Raw genomic sequence first — 12,341 nt, 5'->3', positions numbered from 1 at the left:
GAATTAACGTTACACTTATGTGGTCTGTTCGTCCGGCGAACAGTCCGTGTAACCTCTATTAATTCTATGAAGGCGGTATCTTCCCGGCCGAGAAAGATTCACTTCCCTTTTACTTTATACCGTAATTTAAATTAAATTAACTTAATAGAGCATGTAGTTCAGACCAGATGTTGCAGGCACCTTAAGTTTGTGAGCGATACTCAGAGACAATCACTTGTGGCACAAAAATATGGCGTTTAACGAATGAGACAAACACAACGTAAAGCTAACTACACAAACAAACAAAAGTAGAGAAAACAAAGATGAAAATAAAAATACACAAAAGAAATTAAAATTGGGGAAAGGGAGGAAGAGACTGGGAAGAAGAAATTAGAGAAAGGAAGGAAAGAATCGGCAAGCTTAAACTTCAAAATTAATCACACCCTAACTGGGAAATCGTCATCGGAAACTTAAATTCACCTTAAGACTTAAGGCTGGGCAATTAATCGAAAAGTAATCGAAATCGACATTCAGAACCTATAATCGATCAAATTTTTCCAGGTCGATTATTTTAATTACTTTCCCATTAAAAACACTACCGCGTGTGGAGTCACGTGACCCCGCTCCGATACGTTACGTTATTCCGCCGACATGTCGAGCATGGAGAGCTTAAACGCTCAGACGACCGAGCAACATGAGCAGCTTGTATCAAAGAGAAACGCAGTCTCCGTTGTTTGGACACATTTTGGCTTCGGTAAGGACGACGTCGAACAAAATGAAGTCAGATGTAGACACTGTAGAAAAACAGTTTCAACTCCCAAAGGGAACACCACCAATTTGTTTCAACACTTGAAGCGCAATCACGTTACTGAATATGAACAGAGCATGGCTCAAAAAACAAACAAAAAGAGACTGACAAGCGCCCGGCAACAAGTGCCTCCGCGAAGCAGATGTCGATAACAAACGCACTCACAAATGCCACACAGTGTGAGAAGAGTTCAAGAAGATGGAATGAAATAACTGACACTATTTGTTATTACATCGCAAAGGATATGACTCCCTTGGCTACAGTGGAGCGAAGCGGGTTTAAACACCTCGTTAAAACTCTCGACAGAAGATTCAGAAAATTGCGCAGGACGATGGACCCATTCTTGAGCCTTACTTTGCACTACATTGACGACGATCGGAAGCTGCGCCAGAGACGCCTTGAGACGGCATATTTTTAAGAAAGACTTTCAGCCATTACGACAGACAACCAGAAATGTACTGTTTAAAATATTATTTACAGGATACACAAGAGTTATTTTATTTAGAAGAGATACTGCTTATTTTCTTATTTTAATATGAAAAACATTACTATTATTACATAATTTTGTTTCCAAAAGTTCAAGTTATTTATTTTTACGTTTTTTTTTATAAGAACAGAGTGACTGGTCGTTTTAGGCAATGTGTGCTTTAATTTCAGTTGTTCAACATTGATGTTCAATAAATAATCATAGATAGTAGATATCATAGATGTGTTTCCTTCAATTATTTTAAAATCAAGTTCATTCAAAAATCTCACTTGTAATATGTGAGCATATTTACTTAACAAAACTTGTCAGTAAACAATGAGGGCAAAAAATAAATTAAATAAAATAATCGTTCATTAATCGTAATCGAGTTAAAATGTTTAATTAATCGAGATTTAGATTTTTAGGCCAAATCGCCCAGCCCTATTAAGACTCAATACAAGGTTCATACTTTAAATACGCATCTAAATTGGTTAGTAAAGGAAACGGTTACTTGCATTGGCTTACTGCACAAGGGTCCGGATGCAACAGAGAAATCTCTGAAGAGTCGGTTAGGGTGGGGTCGGACGTTCTTCCAAGTTCTCCTGAAGATCAGTCGTTCTTGGAAGTAAAGCTTGCTGGAAGTTCTTTGAAGGAAGATGGAGTCGTCTCCAAGCTGTTCCGAAAGTCTGATCACAGATTGGTGGTGTTGGTGACAATTTAAAGACAGCGAACTCCACCCCTCTTTGGGGAGATGGCCAATGCTACGGCCTGAGATTTCGGAGGGTAAAAACTCCCTTTGTTTCAGGTGTCTGTGGACGTGGAATAGCTGTAAAACTTTTAGATGACTTTAAAGTTTTATCCAAGGTGTATTAAGACGGTATGGTGCCTTTCGTGCTCAAATAAAATACACCATTGTTTGAAAAATGAGTAACCGATAATTTTGTGGTCATTTGGATTCTAAACATGAAAAGGAATGACGGTATAAAAGCAGCGGTACATTAACATGCCAGGATCAGTAATTAAAGTATAACTGATGTTAATACAGTGTTGTGTTCTGACACATGAATAAAATACACCTTTGTCAGGAGAGTAAGGAGCAAATAATTTTAAGTCAGGCAAGCCTTAACGAAGAAACACATTACAACAGGGTTATAAGTATAAGAACCATAGAGTATCAGTATAATTGGGGAGGAGATACGAGTACGAGTATGGCTTAATGCCGTGGGATGTGGGGCATCTCATTCACTCGTGTCATTAGTAAAAGGAATGTCCCATTGTGATGATGGAGGGATGAGGGGCTAGTCCTGGCTTTGGGGATTAGCCGAGACGGGGCGACCGTTGGGACACAAGAGAGCTGTAAAGCGAGACTTACTGTGCTGCGATACCCCAGCGGTGCACACCACAGACGAGGACAGAGGCAGAATTCTGTCTGGAAGTTTGATTAGCACAGCATCCAAAAAGTCACAAAGTACTGTACAACATACCTAAAAGACTTCACAGAAGAGAAGCATGGAGTTGATTATAACAGGAAAGAGGAATAAATCTGAGTGGCATCTTCCACAAGCACATATTGGCATGATGGTCATGGAGTGCACATACGTTTGGTTATATAGTGTCTGTTTGTGATATCCAGGATCAAAACACATTTTCTGTTTTTAGCTGTAGAAATGTATCAAGATCAAGTCTGTCCTCATCCTGAACATGTGTTGTGTTATATTTTACAGAAATGGGTTGGACCGGTGTTTACCTTCAGCAGTTTTGACGTGTTGGAGAAAAGCGCTCCGCTGCAGGTGCTGAGTGAGAAACAGCTTGCTGCCATGCCGCTTCAGAGGCCTCTTCTCCACGATCAAGGAAGTGGAGGCAGTAGTTCAGGAGACTGGAGTCTTCTCAGCTTGATGAACCCAGACTTGTCCAAGCGTTACTTCCTTGGAGGCAGCAGCCTTGGCCTACCGCACTCCGGAGGCCACATCTCCATGGATACCGTGACCGTCTCCGGACAGGAGGGTTCCATGTCGGATTTTCACGATTGTAATCTGCGTGCAGCTCAGGTTCCCGACGAGGCCGAGGACCCGGAAGAAGGCAGGCGGGAGGGTTCAGAAGGACAGGGATTCGAAGATTGGCAGCTGCAGGACAACGACACAGAGAACGGAGAAAAGCTCTCCCTGGATTCGTTTAGTTCCACCGAACACTCTGATGACGGTTATCCTCAAATTGTCCTCGACTTGGACACCATTGACAGTGGATTCTTGGAATCAGACTGCTCGAGCCCTGTAAGCTCCGAATGCGAAAGAATGGATGCTGCTTTACTGGGTGACACTGTGGGGACCCATTCGAACTATGTCAAGCAGTGGGTGGCATTTATACCAGCCTCAGGAGAAAATAGCAACTCTATGTAGGAAATTTCTTTTTCTGTGAACACTGACAGGGTAACGTGTAAAGGGTTTTTAGTATTGCCTAAAACAAAAACATCATGCTTGCACATTTATCAGCCGTTTTTATAAGACTGCAGGCAAAACGGCTGTTAAATAAGAGATAAAAGATAAAAGACTACAACCCGAGGCATTCAGCAATAAAAGACTCATGGCATGGGTATCTGCCTGATTGTAAATCTTCCACAAATAAAGCAACAAAAAAAAAAAAATGCTGATGCTTCCACTTTGTGCAGATTTTATTTTGGCATTGATCAAACGAAGAGGAAACTGAGATAACACGACATGGGCATTCTTGTCATGCGGACTTCATCTGATATACAACGATATGCAAAAATATCAGATCATGCATGTGTTGATGCAAGCTGTTCTTGCTGATTTCAGCTACTGACTGTTTTCCAAAACTTAAGCAAAGTATAAATCACATCCAGGTCCATTTTGGTTGTCGACTTGAAATATAGTGAGTAACAATGATTTTTTTTTTTTGCAGTAATATCACAGTGTCCCGAAGCTTAAGAGTGTCAAAGTTCATAACGTGCACTGTTCACACACATTTACTCCATTTTTTTTTCTTTTGCAAACTCAAGTAGTAGCATTTTTCTTTCCATAATCAAACTGACAAGAAACAAATAAAGGTTTCATCTATCATGTGAGAAAGCTTCCCTTTATTAAAAAAAAAAAACTACCAGAAAATTCATACCTATGTCTAACTGTAACTGATCGTTGACTTGACTAAGAGAGAACTCTATTTAAATCAGATCTTGACAACATGCGCTCATTTTAAAATGAAAATAAACCCTGTGCATGAATAACTAAAAAAAAAAAAAAGAGTGGACACTACAGGGACATTTGAGAGTATTATCCAGTCATTATCTGTACTATGTTGCTTCCTCGTGTCATGAGTTATTATTATTATTTTCTTTGTATTTTATTCAAATTAAAAACCGGTTTCTTTCCCTAAAACCAACGTACATCTCGTTCCTTCGAACCCGATCCGGTCTTTAATGTGATAAACTCTATACAGTAGATGGCATCTGTACAGAAATAAAACTGCTCATTTCAGCTCATGAAGAACTTTCCTTTCTCACAGTGTTTTCAGTGTTTACGCAGATGACGTGTTACAGGTACATGATAAACATGTTGATGGATTTGAAAAAACACAAAGGTTCATTAAAAAAATAAAACACACACACACACACACACACACACACACACACACACACACACACCTGCTTGCTTTGAGTTTTCTGACTAAAACAACGATTAACACCAAGTGTAGGCAAAATGACTGAATACTCAGAAATTTGAAGAGCACAAAGCAGCGGTGTGGTGATACAGCCTCCATTAGATCATAGATAATGTTGAGGTTTGGGCACAAACTGTCTGTGTGTATATAAAGTCTTGTACGGATGCCACAGGCAGAGAGCTTATTCATCTACAAATGCTTTACCTCACAAGGTAAATACCATGTTTTCTCAATCTGATTTGATTATGGATTTAAATTATATGTCTAACTAGGTTATGTTCCATAGCTAGCGTACTGTTTTTTTTTTTTATGTATTTCTGTCCAGTGTATGCTAAAACTATCTGAAAGCTTATTTACTAGCCACTCATTCTGACTTATCAATCATTTTGTCTTTGTCCTTTTTAAGTGAGGTTTTATCTTTGTTTTTGAATAAACTCATCTGAGAAAAGAAAAATGTCCACTTCTGTTTAAAAAAAAAATGATTGACTTTAACTTTTCATTGACAAAGAAATGATTCTGTTCGTTTGGAGGAGCTCAGATCTCATAGACTTATACAGAATTTTTTTGTTTATCTTTTGATGTATTTTTTTGCTAAATTACAGATTTACTGATTCTGAAGATCAGGGTCACCAGGCTAGTTTTTAATTGAACTAGAATGCAGCTCCAGTTTGGATTCATCTGTGCTTTACTGAGCTTCACAAAACTGTCTCAAGGTTTGTCATTCATTCGTTTTTGTCTTCATAATTAAGTCGAGCGTTAAGGAAGTGGTTGTGGGTTTTCTCATCTACGTCGTCTGTACAAATATTTCCATTTAAGTTAAAAACCGAACGTCTGAAACGTGAAACTCTCCGTTATATAATCGATTATGTCATTAAATATCAAAGCTTTGTATTTTTCAGCTCAGAGCAGCTCAGATTTACTCACCTGCGAGAGCGATTACTGGCTGCATGTCAGCTGCTTTTTAGACTCCAGAGCCATTCAAAACAGATTGGAAAATATTACATACCGGCTGGAATTTACCATAAACAAAAATCAGAGGAAAAAGTATATATTTATAAATATTCTACACAAAGCTTAGCAGGTTTTAAAGATGCTCTAATAGCTTAACATGGTTTCTTTTCTTTCCCAAACAGAAAATGTTCACTGTCAGTGGAAAGAGATGGATACAGCTGCGTTTTGACAGAAAAACTAATTCATTACAAAAATTTTGCGACTTACGACAAAATAGATATAGACCTGTGTGATCCTAACTGCAAACTTTTGAAGTCCAATTTCAAGCCAGCACAAAACAGTGAGTGGTGACACCCTCATGTACACATTCTACTCGTTCTCACAATCAGACAAACACACGGTGTAATACGGTAAGCGACGCTGACTTCGCTCACCTCAGAAGTGTCAAGTCGGAACCTCAACAAACCGATCCACCAAAAAAAATGTGAACAAACCTCTGACGCCTCAGTGTTCGTCTTTTGTTATTGAACGGTTAGCTAGCTAACAGTGATGAGCGATGTATATTTGATGTATAAGTATCTGTATGTTGATTGATCCAAAGATAATATACACGGTGTAACACTTTCGAAGAGTTTACTCCTCGTGCCTTGAGCGGCCATATTGATTTGACGTCACCTGCATCGATCAGGCCGCGTTTTTCAGAGTAGGAATTCCGACATGAAGTTAGTCGAATGCAAAACAAGTACTAAATAAAGCATTGAGCTCTTTGTCATTTGTCACATATAGGTTTCTAAAGCAGCTTCACATTCTAAATATCGTTTTCCTTTCACAGTTAAACCGATCACTCCGTATAACCTGACGGTGCTGTATGTAAACAGCAGCTATAACTTTGCATGGAATAGCGGATATGAGAATCATGATTATGTGAAAGTCTTGCCTTTTGAGTATGTACTGAGTTACCACCCAGCTGGACAATCTACCGTGGTAAGACACTGATATCTTGCAGTTTATCTAGATATAAGATAAGAGTGTAGCAGCCTGGGAAAACTTCATAACATGTTGTTGCTCATCACACTGCTGTGGTCAGAGTCTGAGTGTGAATGTTCTCCCCCCTCTGCTTTGGTTTCAGACTTACTATTGAACCCTTATGCATTTATGTTCATCTAACATCACAAACACAACCAGTTTTTTTTGACTCACTATATTTTTTTGTTTTTATTATTATTTCGGTGTTATAATGCACAGTATAAAAGTATATTCCTCATCTGTCTCTTGTGTCAGAAGAAAAACTGATGTAGCGTGAAAACCCTCTCATTCACACCTGGGGCAATTAACCTACTTATCTGTGACTAATTATCCATAAATATATAGTACTTCAATTCAGTTCAACTCCCAGGCAGGGCAGCAACGTTTAAATGATTAAAACCTGTGCCAAAATATGAAGATCAGATGATCTGCTGTGGCACACTGGATAGGGAGCAGCTGGAGAACGACAACATACGAGTAAATCTGACGATCTGCTGCTCGTACCTGTGATCGGTTCACATGCAAAAGAGATGCTATATTTCAGTCCAGGAAATCATTTAGAGATTTACATCATAGAAAAAAATTATCATTTCTGGATTTCACCATATTAAGGGCAAACAAATGTGAAACCTCAGATGCAACAGATCAGTAGAGAGATTTTTCTCGTGACCTTTCAGTTCAGAAACTGGTGTTTTTTTTTTTGTTTTTTTTGCCATTATTATCATAGTTATTATTATTCATATATCAACAATCTGTGCAGTATAGACAATAAAGATTAAGCAATGGGATTATGGTACACAAGACTGCTGGTTTTTATTTATTTATTTATTTATTTTAAATAGTACAAAAAGAGATTGCATTAAATAAAATAAATCAAAAATAAATTAGAACTGAAAAACTGCTTCTCACATTTTATCAGATTAGCCAGAACTGTCGTATTTACTTCTTTCCAGATGTACGGCAGAGCTAAGTCCTGTTAAAGCAATCTGAAAAGTGAGGCCTAGGATATTTTTCTTCACTACGGTCAATCTGTATTGAACAGACATTGAATATTTTTGGACACACAAGAATTGGAGAAGAACCAAAAAATTTGTCAGCCTGCTGTCATTTTTTTAAATAGCTTACTTTAACAGCTTAACTTAGATTTTATATATGATCACAATTTAATAAAACGCAACACTTTTAATATCTGGTTTTTCTAATTTCATCTCTTCCACCTGCTGTACTTCTTCAGAAGGAGGTGCATACAAAAGAAACAGTGTTCGCGGTCTCAGAGACTGGTTTTGATCCAGGGACTGAATACATTGCGAGGGTTTACAACACGGTGAAGAATATCAACGGATATAACGGAACAGCGAGTCATGTGAGCGCTGAAATCAGATGGAAGACTCCAGCAATCAGTGCAACAGATGAAGGTAAGAATAAACCTCTCGTTGTATTATGAGTCTTTGATATTAATTATTGATCATTGGTTGTTTGGATCTAAACACAATTCCGTCGACGTGAACCATGCTATGTTTTGTTTTACAGTAACAACTGTGAAGAAAATTGTCATTCCGATTTGTTTCACAGTAGGACTGCTGTCTCTCTTATTATTCCCTGGTGCAAGGTAAATCCTGTGTTCCACCTCCTGTACATTTCTGAAGCTCTTTGTTGCTCAGATCAGGTCAAGAGTCAAGTCAAGAAGCTTTTATTGTCATTACAACCATATAGAGCTGTTACAGTACACAGTGACATGAGACAACGTTTCTCCAGGATCATGGTGTTACATAAAACAAGGACAGAGCTTAAGGACTTAGTAAGTTAGTCCTAGATACATAAAGCGCATCTGTGTAACCTGGTGTAAACAGTGCAGGACAAGACGGACAAGACAAGACAATACACATAATACAAAAAAGACAGTACACAAATGACAGTAAACAAAAAACAGCGCCGACAGACCAGTGTCAATACTGTATGTAAATACTGTAAGTTCAGACAATCTTGCGTGCAGTAATGTGCAAAGATGATGAAGGGTCAGCATAAATGATGAGGCAGATGCAAGTTCATGGCTTCAGCTAATATTCGCATGAAAGTTTTGCGAGCTCGGTGCATGGTGTGGTTCTTTATGTCATGGATGGCATGGACAATTCCCTGCCAGAACACAAGGGGGCGTTTCAGCAGGGGGTTGTTTATATCCTGTGCTTTGTGTATGTTCTATATTCTCGTGGGTGTGCCAGGCTCAATCCTTAGCCCGTTCCCACCTCTGCACTATTCTTCCTCATGTCTTGTTAATTACCCTCCATATTTATTCCTATACCTACCCTATTTGCTGAGTCCTTGTCATGATTTGTTACCTGATGTTCTCTTTTTTTTTTTTGGTTTTTTGGCTCTCTGTTTGTCTGTCTGTCCCTGCATTTGGGCCTGGATTTTGTCCCTGCCGGAGGCACCTGTTTGCAGCCTGGTCCGATTTGTGCGTTTCAGTAACTGTTGATCTCAGATTGGAAATAGAAAAGTCTCTAAACTTTACAATAAAAGGTGCAAAAAAAAAGTAAGCATGGTAGAAACCCTTTGCTGATCATCATATTCATAAAAACTAGAGATTTTTCTGTTTTTTTCTGGTCTTCTGTGGTAAGTTTGAGGCTGTCACAGACTCTGAAGACACACAAGTCACTCTTGAGGTGCATGAGCAGATCTCATAAGGTTTATCTCTAAAAAGATCTGCTCTTGTAGCTCATGCACCTCAAGAGTGACTCGATGCTAAACGTGTTTAGTGTTTCTGAGAGTGTAGTCTGACTTAATATAGACTTATTGTCAGCTGGAACCGAGGCAGTTTTCTGTGTAAACTGTTAGAGAATCAATATGAAATACTCACACTGTCCACATGGTAATCTCTAGTATGACAAGCTGCATGATATTCATTACTCATAGCAAGAAAGCACTGACTGTGTAGATGTACCCGATTAAAAAAAGGGTGGGTGATCTAGAACGTGTGTTGAGTGTTGGTCTGATCTACGTACGATAAGAGATGCTGTTTTTAATTCCAGAATGAAAATAAAACAGATATCATGGGTAGAAACTCCAGCTCCATACGTCTCACCTATCAACCAGACGGCTCAGGTAGGCGGTTTCTCTTCACACAGGCGAACGTTTGGTTTCTGTATGCACCCATGAATGACTTATTTTTTCTTTCAGTTTTGGTTGTCCAAAGGTCACATGCAATACATTTACAGCGAGGAAATTTCAACGATTGATGTGATCACAGAGAACACAGCCAGACAGCAACTACAGGAACGTTCCTCTGTCGTGAATTCCCAGTGTCTCACACCTTATGTGAGTCCTTTAAAGGAAGTCTGGCCTCCCTGTCTGATGCCTGACTCACACACTGATGCTAACGGTGCGTTCACAGATCACGATTTCCTTCCTGAAGACAACGATGTTGAAAAATTCCTCCTTTCCTTGAGCACAGCTGAAGGTTGTGTGTCCTTGGATGACCTGGAGCCCAGCCTTGACACGAGCAAGTCCTCTGAAGCATCGAGTTTCCCAGTTAACCCTGTGTGTTTTACTCAGAATTACTGCACTTTGACTAACACGGAATTCGGCCTTGTTCCTACGTTTTGTAGAGCGCAGTGTGCTCCCAGTCTCGATTTAGGGCTGAAGGATACTACATCACTTGAGCTTTTGAATACACAGATAGAGGAAAGTACACCAGAAGAGGACACAGTGACTCTTGACGATTTGCAGCTGTCTATGGATGACTGACTGAAACGAGACAAGTTTCTTGTTAATACTGAATTCTCTTATGCTGAACAGAACATCTTCAATGGGCACTATATTTGATATCCTTCAGTAGGTTAGATTTTACACCATGGTATGTGCTGCCCTCTGCTGCCTGACCTAATGCAGTCTAACTGTTTTAGATATTTAGACAAACACGTTGAACCTTTAAGCCCCCTGTGGTTCATCTCTTTATCTCTCTGTTGTTAACCTTCCAAATAAAACCGATTTATGAAGCTTATCCATCTAAAGAACCTTCGAGGGACCCATTCAGATCCTGTGGCATCTGTATCGAAGCAATTAGAGCTGTTTAACCCTGAATGTTCGACTCCACTGTATCCGACCGTGTCAAAAATGTACAGACAATATCTTTTCAAATGTACTGCAAAGTCTCAGTTCCCAGAGTGTCGCTCTTTTTGGGAATTACGACTCAAAAGTAGAAGTGAAAATGTCGCTTGCATATATTTTTCTCAGCTTTCCCTTTACTTATGTTGTGTTATAATCTGTGTGTAACTGTTGCGCCATTACATATGTTCTTGTTCATGTATCCAGATGTATAGAGAATAGTATAAAGTGTTAGGTTGTTGTTAGGTTTCAACATCGTGTGTTATTATATTCTCAGTGATTAATGATACATATTTCTTTCTGAATATAGTGTTTATTTAGAAATGATAATAGATAATAATAAAATAAAGGAATGGTGTCCACTGCTTGTTCGTGTAACTTGGTTTTTTTTTTATTGAATATGAGTTCAGAAGTTTGCACCTCACAAAGCTGAGATGGTCAGTGCTGCAAAAACCTGCTTTCTGCTCCAGATCCTTTACAACACCTCCACTGGTTTGTTTGGGGAATTTTCCTGTAGGACGTATAAACTGCTTACATTAGAATTATTTTTTTTTTAGTTAAATTGTAAATATAGATAAATTGTGTATATATCTAATTAATAGTCTGCCACAGGAACTGTTGATGCCGTTCTACACTGCAGTCATAGAATCTGTCCTGTGCACATCCATCACCATCTGGTTTGGTGCAGCAACAAAACAGGACAGGAACAGACTGCAATGCACGGTTAGAACAGCAGAAATAATAATTGGCGCCCCTCCTGCCCACTCTCCAGGACTTGTACGGCACAAGAACCAGAAACCTGGCAGGGAAAATCACCACTGACCCTTCGCACCCTGGACACAACCTCTTTCAGCTCCTCCCTTCTGGCAGCTGCTACAGAACTTTGTTTAATAAAACTGCCAGACACAGGAACAGTTACTTTCCCCAGGCAATCACCCTTAATAACAACTCACCATAATTATATTCACTGCATCATATCTCTAAGTACTGCATTATCAGGACTGATCACATCATCTGTATATTACACACTACTGCTGCTGTATATTGCACAAAAAGCATAACATTACACAATATTGTTATTTGCACTCCCACACTTTATGTACTTTACTGATCGTTCATATTCTACATTCATATTTTATATATTTTATTCATTTTATATTCATATTTTATACTCATCCTGTCTATATTGTATCTCATCATCTGCATTGTTTTCTGGTATAGTATAGTGTTATTTATGTCTGTACCTTTTGAGAGTCACAAACTGCTGGAACCAAATTCCTTGTGTGTGTCAATACACTTGGCCAATAAATCTGATTCTGATTCTGATTGATGATC

The 12,341-nt window shown here is 38.9% G+C and overlaps 2 protein-coding genes across 3 annotated transcripts in view; both read left to right on the top strand.

The window, feature by feature from the left end:
* The window catches only part of il21r.1 (interleukin 21 receptor, tandem duplicate 1), an 11,503-nt gene extending 7,173 nt beyond the window's left edge, over positions 1 to 4,330 (top strand). For both annotated transcript variants that reach the window (XM_047808107.1, XM_047808106.1), the window contains exon 9: positions 2,978 to 4,330. In XM_047808107.1, coding sequence (XP_047664063.1) covers positions 2,978 to 3,649 — 672 coding nt within the window. In that variant the 3' untranslated portion in view covers positions 3,650 to 4,330. The remainder of the gene's footprint in view (positions 1 to 2,977) is intronic.
* A 406-nt stretch (positions 4,331 to 4,736) lies between these two features.
* il21r.2 (interleukin 21 receptor, tandem duplicate 2) lies at positions 4,737 to 11,375 on the top strand. The gene is made up of 9 exons (XM_027176180.2): positions 4,737 to 5,140; positions 5,531 to 5,641; positions 5,828 to 5,972; positions 6,062 to 6,219; positions 6,712 to 6,863; positions 8,140 to 8,320; positions 8,436 to 8,514; positions 9,932 to 10,004; positions 10,080 to 11,375. Exons 2-9 carry the CDS (start codon positions 5,584 to 5,586, stop codon positions 10,644 to 10,646), a joined length of 1,413 nt encoding a protein of 470 aa, XP_027031981.2. The 5' UTR covers positions 4,737 to 5,140; positions 5,531 to 5,583; the 3' UTR covers positions 10,647 to 11,375.
* The last annotated feature ends 966 nt before the right edge of the window (positions 11,376 to 12,341 follow it).

Source organism: Tachysurus fulvidraco, chromosome 24 (assembly GCF_022655615.1).
Source record: "Tachysurus fulvidraco isolate hzauxx_2018 chromosome 24, HZAU_PFXX_2.0, whole genome shotgun sequence".
NCBI classification, from domain to species: Eukaryota; Metazoa; Chordata; class Actinopteri; order Siluriformes; family Bagridae; genus Tachysurus; species Tachysurus fulvidraco.
Note: the sequence above shows the minus strand (reverse complement) of the source record. Positions and strands in the feature narration are given on the sequence as shown.